This window comes from Copidosoma floridanum, unplaced genomic scaffold (genome assembly GCF_036245765.1).
Source record: "Copidosoma floridanum isolate Cflo_tuat_1 unplaced genomic scaffold, Cflo_Japanese_pri ptg000040l, whole genome shotgun sequence".
In the NCBI taxonomy this organism is placed as follows: Eukaryota; Metazoa; Arthropoda; class Insecta; order Hymenoptera; family Encyrtidae; genus Copidosoma; species Copidosoma floridanum.
This window is the reverse complement of record NW_028321917.1, coordinates 3,809,704-3,828,295: the sequence shown is the minus strand read 5'-3', so window position 1 is coordinate 3,828,295 and position 18,592 is coordinate 3,809,704. Positions and strand designations below refer to the sequence as shown.

At 33.9% G+C, this 18,592-nt stretch overlaps 2 protein-coding genes across 5 annotated transcripts in view; one reads left to right on the top strand and one right to left on the bottom strand.

Moving 5' to 3' along the window:
- The first annotated feature begins 1,959 nt into the window (after positions 1-1,959).
- Positions 1,960-5,619, top strand: LOC106645150 (uncharacterized). Its single transcript, XM_014360936.2, has 2 exons — positions 1,960-2,291; positions 3,117-5,619. The coding sequence occupies exons 1-2, from the start codon at positions 2,215-2,217 to the stop codon at positions 3,670-3,672; spliced, it is 633 nt and encodes a 210-aa protein (XP_014216422.2). The 5' UTR covers positions 1,960-2,214; the 3' UTR covers positions 3,673-5,619.
- Positions 5,620-8,140: 2,521 nt separating this feature from the next.
- Positions 8,141-18,592, bottom strand: part of Ttd14 (TRPL translocation defect 14) — an 82,704-nt gene continuing 72,252 nt past the window's right edge. For all 4 annotated transcript variants that reach the window (XM_089597917.1, XM_089597918.1, XM_023392059.2 and 1 more), the window contains 5 exons: positions 17,201-17,329; positions 12,179-12,652; positions 9,131-9,338; positions 8,822-9,003; positions 8,141-8,708 (listed from right to left, as the gene is read on the bottom strand). In XM_089597917.1, the coding sequence (XP_089454043.1) occupies positions 8,572-8,708; positions 8,822-9,003; positions 9,131-9,338; positions 12,179-12,652; positions 17,201-17,329 (1,130 nt within the window). In that variant the 3' untranslated portion in view covers positions 8,141-8,571. The remainder of the gene's footprint in view (positions 8,709-8,821; positions 9,004-9,130; positions 9,339-12,178; positions 12,653-17,200; positions 17,330-18,592) is intronic.

The window sequence follows — 18,592 nt, the reverse complement described above, 5'->3', positions numbered from 1 at the left end:
CACAAAAAAAATGTTTAATGTTTGAGCATAATTACTGTCCAGCTCAGTCTCAGTGGTTTGGAAGTGAATACTCCAATCACATAATTTCTTACGTTGCTGGTTCAGTAGTTATAGAAAAAAGTAATAGAAAAAAAAGTAATAAAAAAAAGTTGTTCACTGTAGCCAATGCTTTAATATCCTACAAGGTTCTGACGCTGATACAAAATTAATAATGCTGAGGAACCGAGGTGGACTAAATTTTGCATCAAATAGTGTTATAACTCTGTGTAAATGTACAGAAAAAGTCATACGTGAATCAGATAATTTATTCTCTAAAAATATTTGTCCAATGATTGTGACTAAAACTATGCGCAGTTTACCAAATATCATATTTAATGATAAACATTTTTTAGAACAAGATCCCTTGATCAATCATAGAAACCACATAATCTCTTTATAATAATACAGCGTTACACAAATATTAGAATGAGCCATGAAAGTCGTATGTTAAATGACAACAGTCAGCATATAAGATTGAAAAACAATAAAGTAACTATCTTCTCTGGTCAGTGATCGATTGCATGTATGCATTGATTAATAAGTTTGTGATTGTTATAAGTACATAATATCTTATCCACTTAGCTTAAGATTTGTATTAATCATTCAATTTAGCATCTGCTCCGTCCAATATGACAATGAAAAATGTATTTTTATAAAAAATGCGTTGTCCTTTCTCATAAAATATATAATATTTCAATTATTCCAATATTTTTTTTTTTTTAACAAAAAAAAAAAAAATTTTTTATAACAGTTATTATTTTTTTCTCTGATAAACAAATAAATATAAAAGACAATAAAATGTCAAAAATAGTTCACACAATTTTTTTAGTAAGAGTCAAGGTTTCAGTTGAGAGGTAAGGTTATAGGTTATAAGTACGACTCCAGTTTGCGATTCTATTCCATAGGCTACAGTTGATTCAATCTCATGTAGGACTCAAGTGATGCTACCAGTGCTACCACACCACCTTACTGTTGGCTACGTGCGAGAGAGACAGATTTACACGTTCGATATTGTGTCTCTTTCTACTTGTGCTTCAGCGCCGTACATAAAAACAATATAGGTATATATTATGTTTATTTGGAAACTCTTCCCCGGCAAGCCGAAATTTCATTGAGGGAGAAAGAGTTCTTCATGCAGGGCATATTATTAAGTGTGGACTAGTGTCGAATGCATTTGTGAACATTATAGCATTATGTTTACTAACGAGTGGATTGAGGATGTTGATATTTTAAGTATATAAATCAAACAATTCACTCACTGGGAAGAAAAGCTGTGAAAAAATCTTGTTTTCAAAAATATTTGGAGCATACCTGCATAGTTTTGCTCACATATTTGTTCACACCAATGGCCTTGGCCCACGATTTTTTAAGCCACAACTTTCTCGTATTGCCCACGTATATTTTTTATGAACATATATTTTTTATCACCCGGAAAAGCATAGAATGATAAATTTTGGTTGAACATGGGTCGACTAGAACAACCCTCAACAATAAATACGATATTTTCTGAGAGACCACACTGCTTCTCCTTTTTGAATATTCATTTTGTTACAAATTATTGTTCCCTTTGAGCTTACAAAAGCAGCCTGAGCGTGGCGCTGATGGCTAAGTTCAAATCCCAATTCCCAATTGCGTCCATGCAGCAGCACAAAACACATATAGACTAGAGTCTAACAAACTCCGAAATATCAGATGGCATAGGGCATAGGAGTGTGAAAACAGTAAAAAATATCGAAGTTTGTTGACATGCGGAACCCACCGACAGTTAGTACAGGTTGACGCTAGCGCTGCCCGACCATGCGGCGTTACCACGACCTACGTAACTTAACTGCTGGCAGCAGTAGCGGAATACACCCCTAGACATAACGTGAAGCGTCGCTCCAATCGCTCCATCCACGAGGAGTACGAGGACGAGACGAGGCCGACGAGAACAACTCGGGCAATCGCATATCGCAGTCTTCGCGCCTCGTCGAGGCCGAGGCGCCGTCCTGCTGCGCACATAATATTTGTCTTCTGAATTCTTTTTATTGTGTTCTCCGTATTACTTGTCCCTAATTCCGTCCCCCATACATCTGTTGACATCGCTTACAATTTAGTGTATTTAATTCATGTATTAAGTACGACTATTACCTTGCGCGCACGCTTCCAAGAGCTGTGGTGGTGACAACGAGGAGAATGGCTTCCTTAGTTGCGGATTACGGGACTTCCTCGGGCTCGGACGACGACTCCGACGTGCTTTCGGCCTTCGAATCGTAAGTCTCGTCTGTACCTTGGTGTAATCTTGGTTCAAGTATGCAATATAAATCCCTAAATTAGTAGACAAGCTCAACAGATTCATTGCCTGCACGCGCAATCAGCTTGCCTTTTTTAACCAAAGACGAACTTTTAAATGATGTAGAAATAATCATAGTAATAATAAAAACAACTAGTATCTCACTTGTAACATCTTTCCCAAGCGTCTCTGTCAAAATAATCCAAATTTCTATATCTAGCGTTTGTATACAGGTGTACTTCTTTTTTTTTCTTTTTTTACGCCTGTCACTAACTATTAGCTTACTTTCTAACTACATTTTTATATTTTAATTAAAATGTTTTTCAAGCACGCGCATTTTATTAGTAACTGCGATGTGGCGTGTGCTTTTTCTCTTTACTTTCTGTTAATGATTTATCCATCTTTGGATTACTTGATGATTGCTTGGTTTAAAGTCGGCCTACATTGTTCCCTGCTGACACATGCGGATTATATGCGAGAACTATGATTTATTTACGTGAAGGAGTATGAATGGATGCAGGCACTACTGATGAACCATAATTAATAACATGATATGCATTATTCATATGAAAGTTCCTCTGTTATTGCATAAACCATTTCACAATTATATAATGACCCAAAGTAAAATATTATTATTATAAATGAAAGGAAATGTTGACGTTGCCCTTTTAAGTAAAAATCAGTTTTTTTTTATTTTATTTGAATTCTCTAGGTTAAAAGAAATCATTGTATTTGTTCCCGAACATTCATTATAACACGTAAGATCAAGCTGGTTCTGTGTAATCTGATCTTGCCTAACTATTAGTTCAAAGGGCGAGATTGAGGAAGACGAGGGAGAAGAAGAATCAAAAAACGGTAACAATGACGACAACCAGAATGACACTGCTTCCAATATTAAGCTTCCATTACCCACACCAGATTTCAATGGCTCACCTGCCGTCAAAACTTCAGTCTTCACGAATCCCTTTGCTGAAGCTGAGAGAGCCAAAAGTGCTATTCTCGAAAAACATGTCAAAATGACTCCCACCTTGGGTGACACGAAAATGATCAATGGCAGAAAAATTTGCTGGAACTATCGCAAAGGTAGGTGCCGGTTTGGCCACAACTGTACCTTTGCACATGATTCGGATTTGCACCGGTCAGCTGCCGAGCTAGAGGCTCTTCGAGCTCCTCAAGAAACTGTCATATGTCAGACGCAGTACAATGCTCAGATAGACATAAATGACGAGGAAGAGGTGGATCAAGAGAATAACCAGATGGTCAAGCGTAAAAAAAGGCCGGGCCTGAGCCAGACCCTCATACCTGGCAAAAAAGTGATGAAAATGTACAAAGTGCATCAAGCAAAGGCAATAAGTAGGTAAATTTTTAGGCATTTATCATAAAACTTCTCTTTCAATATTTATTATTACGTTGTAAAACAACTATGTCACTGATATACTTGAACACACTTTTTTACTTTAGAATGGTATAAATGTTTCTAATCATATGAAAGTTCAAATAAATAAAGCAATATGACTATAACCATTAGATTGACTATGAAAGATTTTGTAAAAATATTAAAGTCTCACAGTTCAGCTTTTTTATAAGTGTTTCAAAATACTGTAGTTAGCTATGGATGTGATGATTTTAATCATTGCTAAGGAGTTGTAATAGTAAACATAAATCAAAACAAAATTTGCCAAGTTGCAAAAGGTGTACTCGTCTGGTGTTGATAGTGACATGTTTTCCATTACAATATTAATATATTCTAGATAGTAAAAATCAGTTTTCCAGATTATATTTATCATGCATTAGCAAAAATGCTTTGTTAATTACAAGTTAATCTTTCATTATTGAAACTTTTATTATATCTAAATTCTGTTGTTGATAAGAATTACAAAAATAGTAATAATGAAAGCTAACTACTTACAAAACATTTTTTAATGAACCGAAATAATAATGTCATTAGTGATTTACACACAAAAATACCAAACTGACAAGCGCATTTGTATACCCATATTTCTAAAATACTTACTGGCAAATTATTGTGAAAGCATTAAAATATATTGAACCTTCTATTTCTTCAATACTCAAAGTTGAAGCAAATGACTTCTTAGACTGATGAAGCAGTGTAGAACTGTCTTATAAAACATAAAAATTAATCTTAAATAGTTGATCATTCTTACTGTAATCTGTCTATGATAGAGAGTGCTTTATGTTTATGCAGCTAAATTTTGGGTCCAAGGTTTTTTTGTACTTCATTTTAAATGGATCCGACACTTATCGCTTCCCACGTCTTGTACAATATACTCTGTAAATTAATATTATTTACAAACTATTGTGATTAGATGTAAGCTTAGCAAAAGATATTTTTTTTTTTTCTAAATAGAGCTTTCATTTTATATTTATTCCTGTAAAAAATTTTGCTTCCATCATTGCAGGGTTGAAATTAGGAAGAACAAAATAATCTCAATATTTTTATAGATTACTACGTTAATACTTCATGTGATTTAATACTCGTGTACTTTATAAGTTAAACTTTCATTAATGTATTAATACTTTTGTACATAAAAAAATTGTTGACACAATGAACAAGGACAGCATAGTGTGATTTTATAGAGTATGGTTTTTTGTTATCAACAATAAAAGCACTGTTGTCGAAATCTATATGTTACTAATTGTGTAAATTGTCTATAATGTGAAAAATGTATTCTTTCTTTAATTACAAAATAGTCAATTCAATGAGCTAACATATTTTTGTTTTGCTCTTTCACTTTACCTTTTTTTATAGGCATTGTTAGTTTACATTTTTTTCACACCCAACTAGAAAAACTTTACTTTTAATTTTATTTTTCATCAATAAAGTATATATGTTAAATACTAGTCGTTAGAAAATCACGTGGCTGTCTTTCAATGAATTGTTCACTAAAAGTTATTTGTACAAAGGACAATAGTTTGCTCAGATTTATTTACACTTCTATCAGGAAACAAAGTTAGTGATATTCTACTTTATACTGTACAATCTACTGTGGCACACTGTTAAGATTTAACTTAAGCATAACGATTTTACTTCTGTTTTCATACGATGAGAGAAACCGGTAATTGCGATAATTCGGTACAACGCAGACGGACTCTAATGTTGTTTTTATGCTCGAGTCAGTTTCAATTATTGTATACCTACTTAGATGAGGACTAATTTTTACGAATTCTCTGTAGAGAGTCTTTAAAAATTAATGTTTATATGTTACATTAATTGGTAAGCAATGAGAAGGGAGCTAAGAGTGGCGTAGTTGATGACAGATGTAAATATATTTATGATCTGCTCTGTATGCATCTTTTCAAAGATTTATCAATAAATATAATTCAAATTAGTAGAGTTTCTGTTTTTTGCTGTCCAATCTGTTTAAAATAAATTTTTTCAGACATAATTTTCAGCAGACAAACGACATTTTATTTATTAATTGTAAGTACAATATAAAGTCAGATAGTACGCACATTGTAGTGCACATACATATTTTGACAAGTGATATATTTAATACAACATTCTTGAAAATATAATTATTCCTCGAGTGTTTCTCTTTCTCTCGTTTTTATTTGTTTTTGTTTTTGTTTTTATTTTTTTGTTTTTTTGTTTTTTTTGCTTCACAGGCACTTTGTCAGTTGTCTCTGCCAGATTAAGTTGAAGAGTCTGTGATAGGTCATTACTTACTTTAGCATACATCAGATTTGATCATCACAGTAAAACACACTAAAGAAAAAGTATTTATTTTGCTTTTTGGTGCCCGTGTATTATTACACTCTCTCTTAAAAATATTTAATAACTTCTATGAAATAAATCACAGCACATTTTTCTTCAAATGGCCATTCTCAAGTGGCGGCTTTCGTTTCACAGTACGAAATGAAAAGAATTGATTTTTTCACGAATAATCGTTTTAGAAGCAATAATAGTTATTGAAAAACTTCCTTAGTCATTCAAGTTTGTACAAAACCATAAAACTTAAATAATCCACAACTTTTACAATATATTAACATCAAAATTTAATTTTTGTACCTCTTATTGAATTACGTTTGCTGTAAAATCAGTTGCTGTATGTAATTTTTTTTGAAGTATAAAAATAAGTGTTTACAAATCTTTAAAATAAGTATCAATACTTGCGGTATGACCATTTGACGTTAGTAAAGCAAATAGTTAAGTTTTTCCAATACAAATAAAAAATCTGTATTGACACAATTACATGTATTTTTTCTTCTCAAGACCTGCTTATAAAATTAATGCTTCAAAAATCTAATAATGCTAGTGTTAAGTACACCTAAATTAATGTTATTTCAATACTTCATACTTATTATTAATTATTAATTCAACAATCTACGGCACAAAATAACATAGTTGCGAGTTTACTGAGAAAACTTGTTAATCATACATTTCATTGTCACGCAGTTGATAAAAGTATTTGAGGTAAAAATCGCAGAGTTCCCAGAATTAGTACAAAATTGATTTTTCCTCGGACAACACATATTTATTACGATGTTATACGTCACTTTACTTTTATAGAATTAAATATGAAAAAATCATTCGTATTTTAGTAACTTCATGAGTGACAATTATTAAAAAAAATTTTTTGGTAAAATAATTCATAGGTGTAACGATTCCAAGGATTAACAAACGATAATTTGATACACGTTCACGTAAACTAACTTATGTACCTTATTTGCAATTAAAGGTTGGCTTTTCATTATTGCAGATTTTGTAAAACGTAAAATAAATTATGTAAAATTTGAGCGATTTTGAAAGAATGTCTAATAACCTACTCAACTTATCTAAAGTTACACAATTGAGGATTTGTCTTGTTACACATGCATCTTTAATGTATTAGCGCGTCGCTATATATGTCCCTGTGATACCTTCAAACCGGCGCAAACAATTTTCAATCTTATCAGGTTTCTTAATTTGGCAAAGTTACCTAATATCTAATGATAATAAATAAAAAAAGCTGCTGATACTTTTTACCATCAAAATTTTACTAAACGACACAACTCTATTTTTAAGTAAAATTTGACTAATTGTACATACCTAGTCGACTTTACATTAATAAATAGGATTTGCTTTTTTGTACGAGTGTATACGTAATTATAGTTTTTTGTAAGATGTTTGAAGATGTAAATATAATTTTACGATTCGTTTCTCAATAATCTGAATTTAAATTTTTTTTTCGACGTTTTCAGGGACAATATCTATATAACTATACGTCTAACAATTGAGTCTAAAATAGTGCCAAGATATGTATTTCAGATAAATTTTTTCTCCCGTGAATTTAAAAGTATTGATTTTTTTCAGTTATGTCCTGAGTCTTGAAGTATACGATGAGACATATCGGAACACATAAACTATTGGTGTAATCATAAGCTATTACTACCATTTGTCGCGGGTGATGGCAAGAAAAGTGATCAGTCATTAGAGTAATCAAAATTTAAAAACAAAACTATAAATGATTTTCATTTTCATTTTTTATTATTTTTATTTATTTATTTATTATATTTTATTTTTTTCATGACATCTCAATATACCATAATACTGTACTAATTTACTGACGAGGTTTCGCTATGAAATGTAGAGCAGATTAGATTTTCTGCAATTGGGATCTTGCATGAACAATTCTATTTGGTCCGTTTTGTAGATTATAAAAAATTATTGGACACGTATTTTTTCATATAAGTAAATATAAATTGAAAAAGATAGAGCAAGTTGAAGTTCACGAGTGGGAGCTTATGATGCCATAAAGACATACAATTGTTGTGTCCCTATGACGTATTTTACCCCCACTCTTAAACTTTGACGTGCTCTATCTCTGTCAATTCATGATTATATGAAAAAAAAAAAAAAAAAATACGTGTCCAATAATTTTTTACAATCTACAAGAAGGACCAAATAGAATTTTTTATACAATATCCAAATTGTAAAACGTTGTTGCTCAATATACTTCCATTAATCGAGGGTACACATGTACAAAAGTCTAATCAACAAGTCCACATTCTGTCGTGTAATAAGAGAGGGGGGGAGAGGGGCGGAAGATTAATCAGTGAAAGTTCCAAAAATACTTCGATCAAGCTTACAATGGTTTTTGCTTATCTATGTGGAGTCTGAGAAAGAAATTTCCTCAACACTTGAGACGAAACTTTGATTCGTGAGAAAATCGATTGAACAACAAAAAAATAAAGAGAAAAAAAAAGAATGGAAAAAAACTTATCGTGTACATTATTCACTATAGGCTTACACTATGGCCCTATAGCTGCTTGAAGCCGTTGATGAGATCCGATTTGTTTAATTCTTCGAGCTGATCTTCCGTGAAAAGATGGTCCCAGTTATCATTGCAGGAGGCACTCTTGTTGGGATCGCCGGTGCTCCTCGTGCTTATTGCACCTGAAACAGATGACTCTTAAAGTCAGTAGTATTCTTTTTTTGTTGCATATCGAAAAAAAAGGAAAAAAAAACTTTTCCGACACATATTAAAATCGTACAAATGTGATACGTACTTTTCAAATTGTGACAGTATTTATTTTTGGTGTTCCACTCCGCGCGCAGGCTCAAGTTGAACATGCTGTAGTCGGGATTGTCGGTGACCTCCTTCTCGATCGTCAAAAACTGAGGTAGGATGTTCTGCAGCTTGTCGCTCGGCAGAGCGGTGTAAGTCTCCAGGAGCATTAGTCCCTTGCACCTGCACATGCGCAGCAAATGCGAGCATTGGGGTGATATATGATATATGATGGGGTGATATTATATAATAAATATATTCGCGTATATTTGTTTATTTTACATCGTGGTGATCAGTCGAGTAAGCTTACCTAGGATGCGCCGGTTCTCTGTATATGTCCAATTGAAAGTACTGGTTGTTGATGAGGAAGCAGCGCCTGCGCTTGAATATGGTAAAGTGCGAGTCGTCGCGCTGAGCGAGCATGTTGAGGTAGTCTCTGTGGGTCAGTTGGGTCTTGACCTCGATCACCTGGCCGCACATCTTTGGCCGTCTTATCGTGTGTATATACGACCAGTGACCTGTTAACGATGTTCATTACGAGGTAATAATTATTTTATTGGAAAAAAGAACGTTTTTTGTCTCAATCAGCCATTTTTTAAAGATTTAAGGTGGCTTGGGCGATTTTTATCGGCTTGATCAAAACCTCTGCGATTCTGCAATTATGTAAATAAAGTATGCCAAACTCATTTGCGATAAGAAAATACTGGGGTCAACGACTTAATTTTTTCACAAGTCGCTGCTGAAAATTCACCAATTTAACACCTACTCTTATGGACAGTGGTCACAAAATCGACTATATCTTTGGAAATCTTTGATTAACCTCAAGAATTTAAAATAGTTCTTGTGTATTTTTTTTACAAAGAATCTATTAAATTCTTAAAAATATAGGGTCAACGACTTAACTAAAAAGAAAATCAGAAGAAAAGTATGAAATGTTAATCTGGCTTGCCTCGCAACGTCTCCCAATTTTCACAACACAGAACTTGCATGCATCAGGATTCAATCAGCTAATACTTTATATCGCAAGCGTAATGTCAATTGAACATGTATGAGTTATAATATCACCAATAAATAGAGCATAGATCAAGAAATTAAATATTTTCCGAGCACGTTATTCAAGCTTTTATTCAAATCGATATCACGTGACAGTGACGTAAGAACTTCTGAATTTTTAAGGTTTACTCGACTTGCGATTAATGACGTCAGGTTTTACTTGGAGAAGTCATTGCTCTTCATTGGAATACGCTTCATTCAAAGCAGACAGCAGATTGTTTTTGTTTACTGAGAGAGTTGTTGACACTTGGCGTTCCAACGAGTGCTATGGAAGTTGCTATAAAATTTTTACATTCTTGTACATACCTTCTGGGTCAGTACACTTTAATTTAAAAAAAAAAATTTGTATATTCTGGCACGAAACAGGACTTGTACCAGTTAGAATTAGAATTACCTTCTTTTTCGTTCATTTTCTAATCATTTGTTAGTTGACAGTTGTACGTATAACCTTATTATTTATAACTTTTCCAAATCGTCCAGATAAACAAGCAGACGACACAGCTAGTGTCTGCTTTCTATAGTATAGTTTATTCGACTTCAAAGATCATCATTACATTGTTACGAAGGAACGTGGCTGGCCCTTCCTGGACTGGTTGGGCCGGAAGGGAGCTCTAATACGTCGACTCAGTTATGGCTCTGACAAGGGCCGATTGATGATGTAGCGTCAAATTATGGCAGTATGTAGCGTCAAATTAAACAGTACTTGTACTAGTTAGAATTAGAATCAACTTTTCTTTTGTTCATTTTCCAATCATTTGTTAGTTGACAGTTGTACGTATAATATTATTTATATACCTTGTATTAAATCATACAGATAAACAAGCAGAAAACACAGCTAGTGTTTGGGCTTTTAAGTTTACGCTGAAGTAAAAATTCGTACGCTACCCGACAATTTTTTATAAATAATTGTATCAATAGTGTCACCTTTCTCACTGAACAATACCTACTGTTAGTTATATAACATAAAAAATGTGATGCTATTAATAGCATTGTTAAATTAACAAAAAAAAAAAAAAAAAAAAGACAACTCGAGTTTGATGGTTATTTAGTTAGTTATGAATATTTAACTCGGAAATTGTGGCACGTTGATGAACAAAGTTAATAAAAATAACAAAAACAATCACGAGAATCCGCTTAAAACTATACGATAGTCCACGTTCACCATGGCACATTTTTGTTGACTATTATGGCTTATATAATTACTTTTGTTTAGTTACTCGGCTGTTGGTTATACTGGACCATTGTCGTTTATTTATAAATCCCATCGTGGCACGTACAATGACCTTTGAGTATATTTGAGTGTACCCGAGTGTAAAATTATACGCATTAAAATATATAAAGATTTAAGGAAGTATTTTTTTAATCGATAGCGCCAATCGTACAACTCTCTTGGAAGAAAAATGTATTTTTCTTTGCGAATAAAATATTTTAGAAGAATAGAAAAAAAACGTGTTCTGGGTTTGCAGTGGTTCCCTCCAAGTGTATTTATTTTCTTCAACACAGAGTCATTTTATGGCCACAAGTCTTTCAGCCGGTAAGTACGAGCGAGTTAATTGAGCGTAATTTGAGTTTTTATTGTTTTACCGGGGAAACCACCGTAGCACTGCCCTTGGTCAAGGATTTGTAAGAGAACTCCATTTTCCCCAGCCTTTTTTTCTTGGCAAATTAATTTCGCCATAAGTTATCGCAGAACAAGTCTTGGTTCAATCACAGTTTATGTTTATGTATTAAGTCAATTACATTTTTGACATCAAGTCGAAATAATTTTTTGCGTGATTATAAGATGAAAAAATAAAAAACAGGCCAAAGTCTTAGCACCGTATAATGCAGAGTAAAATAAAATTCAATTGCAAGTGTGAGTTTTAAAGCTTATTTCCTTGAAGATTGGAACAATACAAAATTTTTTTTTTTTTTTTGAAAAATTACAAGATTTTTTAGTCGTACCTACACCTAACGGCTTTAAAATTTGAAGTTGAACGCGACAAATGACTCGAGTGATAAATTATTGGACACTTGGAACGGATTGTTTGGTATTCCTGAGTATTTTTTAGTCTTTCAAAAATTCCACTCAAATGAGCCTGGATTTTCAAAAAATCGTCGATAAAACCGAGCCCAAATGTTTCCAGCCAGTTCATAATTACCATACGGTCATTTTTTGAAATGACTCGCATTGTACATATTTGTAACATACTCCATTCCATCGCTCTCCCTTCCTCACCGCCCGTCCCACAAAAAAAAACACATGGTAGGTATAAGTATATGTATAGATAAACAGTGCAAACATCAAGGTGTAAGTATTACTCACCTTTTTGCCCGCGTTTGCGCAGCCGCGCTTGAGTCTTGGGATTCTTGCTTTGTAGGTAATTGTGCACAACGTCAAAGTCCTGGAAGGGCGGAAATTCGGAATCGGGAGGCAAAGGTCCCCGAACGAGAAACTTGACCTTGGTACTGCTAGCCCGGAGCCGGTCCCCGGTGTCGATCCCGAGTTTTTGGCACACGGCCTCGATCATCCGGCAGATCTTGCTCTCAAAGTCCTGGGAGTTGTCGATCACGTCGAAGTAGGGATGCCCGACCCAGGCTGAAGCAGCCTTGTAGTCGAGCTCCTGGGCCAGCTCGATGCCCTCGGAACGGCAATTGTGGTCCTCCGTCGAGTAAAACTCCTCGGCCCCGTTGGCTGCCGAGACCATGTGGATTATCTGATTGTAGCGATTGTCTCGCAACTCAACGTTGTTCCACCCGTTCGAGGCCATCATCAGTTCCCACTTGTCCTTTGATATAACTGAGCCGACGATGAGACAACGAGGAAGAAACAAAAAGCACGACAAGCGGGACGTGAATCATTTCAAGTGGGATAACCTTGCTGTACGCGTCGTGTATTAGCTTTTTGTTTTGTTTTTTCTCCTCTCTCTCTCTCTCTTTCTCTCTCTTGGTGTGTGACAAGCCGTAGTAGTTGTCGGAGTTAATTGAGACGAGATTTATGGTCAAGTGAAGCTACAACTCAGTGCAACTAAGTAGGTACGCTTGATATGGGAAAAAAAAAGTTGCCTAGGAAATCTAGTTGTTGCTCCTGCTATTCGTGTATGTGGAATTAGCGAGGAACGCGATAGTAGTTGGCGTGCAAAAAGTAATTAGATTATCGCGAGCAAGAACTGTATGTAGCTTTTTTTCCTTCAAAGAGAGAGAGAGAGAGAGAGAGCTCCCGACCTGTTCCCCGTGCAATGACCATAGTTTGTTCGTGATTGTCGGCGTTACGTGGGCCCAAGCTTTTAAGTACTGTTTTTTTTTTTTTTTTTTTTCTTTCTTTCTTTCTTTCTTTCTTGATTTCGCCAAAGTGCGTTAAGTAGTTTTCATTCTTGTATAGGTCTTAATGAAACTCATCGCAGGATTTTGAACGGAAAAAATTCATTGTTTCGTCAAGAGCTAGTCACATTGGTGATGAATATTATAGATCTTGTTTTTTTAACGCTTATCAACTGTTAACCATATACATAAAAACAAGATATTTCAATTACACCATCCAAACGTGTACTTTAACTGGACACTTAGACTTATAATGTATAGTAAACGTGACAAACCGCGTGTTATCGACGCATCATTTGAACGATTAAATGATTCACCCATTCGTATTTGTTGCAAGATCAATAACATGTAGGTTGGAGTTGTCAAGATTGCACGAGTTCATTGGTCGAAATAATTAACAGATGCAGGGTATACTTTATCTGTTATTTATTGCCCGAGCGACAAATTGCCACTCAAAGTCGATAAGTACTTATTCATATCACTATCGACATCTCGCCTTTTCATGCTTTGAGGACCAAAAACGTAATCTTTTCAATTTCTTCCATGAAAGATGTTTTTTATTTTTGTACTAAATTTTTTGAGAAAAATATGTTGATATTATTTTGTTGAATATCAGGCAAATAAATTAATACTTGTTGGTCAATTAAACTAATATTGTCAACTCCAATTATAGTAAAATAATAGCTATGTTTAATTTGAAAAATGATGAGATTCATTTCACGAAAAAAATACCATAATTTCAAATACAGAGGCGATACATTCTTCATTCAGGACATCGATGTTGAGTAGGTAAATATCTACTCTCTAAATATCATCCAATGGAAATTTCACTATTTGATCAAATGGAAAAAATTTCACTGAAAAATTAGTGGAAACGTCACTTATTTAAGCAGTGATTTTAAACTTATAAGTAAGTTTACGTGTCTACATGTATGTTATTTTCCACATCAAACGCCGACAGTGAAGTGCGGATTATCAATGTACGTAACAAAATTTATTATGTACAAATAAAAATTTATTTTTATTGTGTATAAGCTTAATTACTTTTATTAATTTATTTTATTTTTTGAGATTTAGTGACATAATATACCATTCACTCGATTATGCTGTATTAAACATCAATAATTATCTCTAACTATAATCGTACAGCTAAAATTACACTTACTACTTTGACAATCTGTGTATTGGTCGTGACTTACACGTAAAACGTTACGATTTGCATAAATTAATCCGTCAGTTATAATTGCGGAGACGCGAAGCTTGTAGGATAATATGTATTGTAGGAGACATATGTATATTTACAGTAGACGAGTTTAACCACAATGCTTATTTAAAAAAATTATGTTGTCTTAGTTTATTGAGGTAATCATACCCTGTATTTAAATTCGTTCTGGAACGATTAGTATAAGTTTTTTACATTTTTGAGTCACTATACAGGTAGCTCAATGGTAAAACATCTGACAAGAGTGCCGCAGACTGAGAGTTCGATTCCCATAGCGTCAAAACTTTTTAGAAATAATTTTCTGTTTCCAATTAAAGTCGTTAATATATTTGTATTGATTAAGTACTACACTTAAATAATTGTATAAATAATATTGTTACGCAATATGTATGACATTTATTAAAAATAATTCATTATATATCAGTTCAGATAAAATTATAAAATGTACCCAAAATATTATTAATTCAAAATAATTCAACGACCCCATAAATACGAAAGTATGCATTTTGAATAACCAATAAGATTGAAAGACATATTTATATGTATATATACGCATACAGAGTTGTGTTTGTCTTCTGCTTGTCTACGATCCGGCTGTATTTGCGGTACCATCAAGCGAGGCTTAGTCATCCGGATTCATTCAGTGAAAATTTTCACTGTTCATTCAGTAAATCGGGGATGAAAATTCTACTGTTTCGAAGTAGTGAACATTTCACTTTTTGAATCAGTGAAATTTCAGTGAACTCTAGTGGATCGATTTTTACTACCCCATTCAGTGGAATTTCACTGGATCATTTTTAGAGAGTATAAAATGTATTAGGATTTGAACTCTGGCAGTACGCACCCTCGTGGAAAATATGCGAAGCTGGGAGAGGAGGCTCTCATCCACTGCTCCATTTATAGTACGTGGTAAATAGGTGTATGCAAACGTTTGTCATAGAAAGTGAATATTAAATTATATTAATTATTTGGATAAATATTTATTGTTTTGTTAGATGTATACATGTTTATGAGGAAGTTTTGTAATTATTTCTATCGCAAGCAGCGTATGATGAAATTAAAATAGTCTTGTCTTTATAGGTTATAAAATTAAAAACATGTATCTCAAGCTTGAAGAAGTACCTGAACAGAAATGAAAGTCGGTTGCCTCTCTAGTTCATGAGGCCCTACCTAGGCAGCCTACTGAGGGCACAAGTATAGGCGCGTCAGGGGGCGGGCGTGAGGTACTCATTAGGCAGCCTACATAACCTACCCTTATCTTACTTCTCGAATAGTATATATAGTTATGTCAGCTACAGTTGTAGTGTAAACTGTAGCGTAAAATTACACACAGGTACACAAGTTACAAGCGTCTTTCATTGAGTCCTATACAAATGATTAATGAGTATTCTTATATATATGTGAGACTGACAATATTAATCGACATTAAATTTGTTGTCAACTAAACAAAGTTTCTCAAAGTACTCAATTAGAAATAATAATTGGTGCTTCAAAAAATTCCAATAAAAACTATTTAAAATCCGTACTAAGATTATGAAATTTAACATTTAACAGCTTGTACACTGTCATTTAGATGTCCACCGTCAAATCAAGTTCATCTATCATTTAATCGAATCAATATGTTTTTGTATGAAAAAAAGTAAACTGCAGTGTGAGCATGTAATTTGTATTAATTCCTTAGTGATTATTTAATAGTTCCTCAGAATTAACTCGCGAATCACATGTTCATGTTGTAAACTTGAAATCAATTGTGAATGAGAGATATTTTTAAGGTGAGATATATATCTTCATTTATGTAAAATTTCTATTTATCTTAGGGTTATATTTTTGTAACTACACGTGATCAACAATGCTGTGATGAAAAATTTTCATGAAGAAAATATGATTCGTTTGAAATGAAGCATGACTTTTGTTCAATTATAATACAATGTGTATTCTCATATGAACATATCTCTATTTGTGGTTATGTTACGTCAATGGAGGCAGCCTACTTAGGGCCTACCAAACGCCACCTGACGCTGCCAACGTAGGACCTCAGTTGGCAAGAGAGACAGCCTAAATAAGCCCTACTGATCGCCTACTTACAATTTCCGTTCGGGTAAGTATATGTTTATTTGGAAACTCTTCCCCGGCAAGCCGAAATTTCATTGAGGGAGAAAGAGTTCTTCATGCAGGGCATATTATTAAGTGTGGACTAGTGTCGAATGCATTTGTGAAAATTATAGCATTATGTTTACAAACGAGTGGATTGAGGATGTTGATATTTTAAGTATATAAATCAAACAATTCACTCACTGGGAAGAGAAGCTGTGAAAAAATCTTGTTTTCAAAAATATTTGGAGCATACCTGCATAGTTTTGCTCACATATTTGTTCACACCAATGGCCTTGGCCCACGATTTTTTAAGCCACAACTTTCTCATATTGCCCACGTATATTTTTTATGAACATATATTTTTTATCACCCGGAAAAGCATAGAATGATAAATTTTGGTTGAACATGGGTCGACTAGAACAACCCTCAACAATAAATACGATATTTTCTGAGAGACCACACTGCTTCTCCTTTTTGAATATTCATTTTGTTACAAATTATTGTATAAACATCTACAAAACATCAGCTCCATAATACTTCATAGGTAAAAAACAATTAAGTGATGATGTGTTTACTTTATGTGACAGCCGTGTCACAGCCTTCCCTCTGAGCTTACAAAAGCAGCCTGAGCGTGGCACTGATGGCTAAGTTCAAATCCTAATAGCAATCGCAAAGGCAAAAGATGTATATATATATAAAATTAGTACTCACATGCAGAGGCGTCCATGGCACCACGATCACAGATAATAAGGCAATTCCGCGATATGCTCTCGCCTAGCTGGAAGAAGGTGTTCTCAATTTGGAGCATCGTTCTCAGCAAGTTCTCTTGGAACTTAAATGCTGCAAACAGAGCCAAACAACGATCGTTCGTTACTTCCATAATTTAGTTTCATTTTTTAAATTTATGTATATATATATGTATATATATATACACACATATATTTCACAGCCTTTCATTGGTTATGAAAATATGTATGTATAGGCGCAGAAACCAGAAAAAAATAACGATAGCAATCATATAGCTTTACAATCTGATTGGTTGTTTTACAACACACATGAACCTAATGTACAAGTATAGTATGTATCAGTACATGTAGCTAGGATGTGACGTTTTTTGATGTTATTCATATTTTGTTGGCTTTATAATAGTTGGCTCTTTCTACGCAAGGCTTACGTAATGTGGATTGACCGTCTTAAGCGAGAACAGTGGTTTTGCCTCTGATGCCGAAGTAGAAGGAGATATTTTTCTCGATATTTTAACGATTGTTTTAAAATAAATCGTAGATATCTTGGTCAAAAAATCCCTTTTTCGGTGACTCAAAGCATCACAAGACAGTAAATACGAAGTTTATCGTCAGCGAGGAGGATTTTGGATCAACGAATTAATTATTAGATCGGAAAATGATTGCGTATTATAAGTTATTATTATCTCTTGATGATAATAAATCTTAATTATTGATGACGTAAAGTCGAAGACGCAAACAAGTACAAGATAATATACATTGTATATTATTCACTGGATTTCCCAACGTGTTTTATTTACCGATTGGTACTCCCTTTACGTATATTTCCTTACATATAATTACATAAAAGATATCTTATTGATAGGTATTAATAATACTGGTGTTTTTTAATTTACGCATTGCGACGAAATTTGTTTAAAAAATGTTTATGAAGAATAATGAAAATCCATCCGAGTGATGCGCGTTGTAGAAATGTACAAGCGAGTAAGTCATTCACCTACGTGACTACTAAATTTCAACGAAAGCAATGTCATGTATTTATATGTGATGTCACCAAGCCCACTTCTAAGAATCTTAGTGATAGGCAGTTTTGCTGCGAGAAGGTCGCCCATTCCTTCCCAAAGAGCATTGCGTGGTGAAAAAGCAGATGCGAAAATTTACAGAGGTGCTTGCTCAAAAGAGTCGCATTTGGCCGGAAATCGAACCACGGTCTCTTACGTTCCAACCCGCAACCTAGCCGGCTGAGCTACCGGGCGTCCCTAAGTATATATATTATAATTATATACATCCCTATATTGTATATTTGTATAGACACAAGTAAATCCCAGCTCCCTCTTAAATTTATTAACAGTTATTTGCT

Excerpts from the sequence above, each read along its gene's own strand:
- LOC106645150 (XM_014360936.2), top strand. The coding sequence starts at position 2,215 with ATGGCTTCCTTAGTTGCGGATTACGGGACTTCCTCGGGCTCGGACGAC. Across the intron at positions 2,292-3,116 it reads GTGCTTTCGGCCTTCGAATC|TTCAAAGGGCGAGATTGAGG; the intron begins GTAAGTCTCGTC and ends CCTAACTATTAG.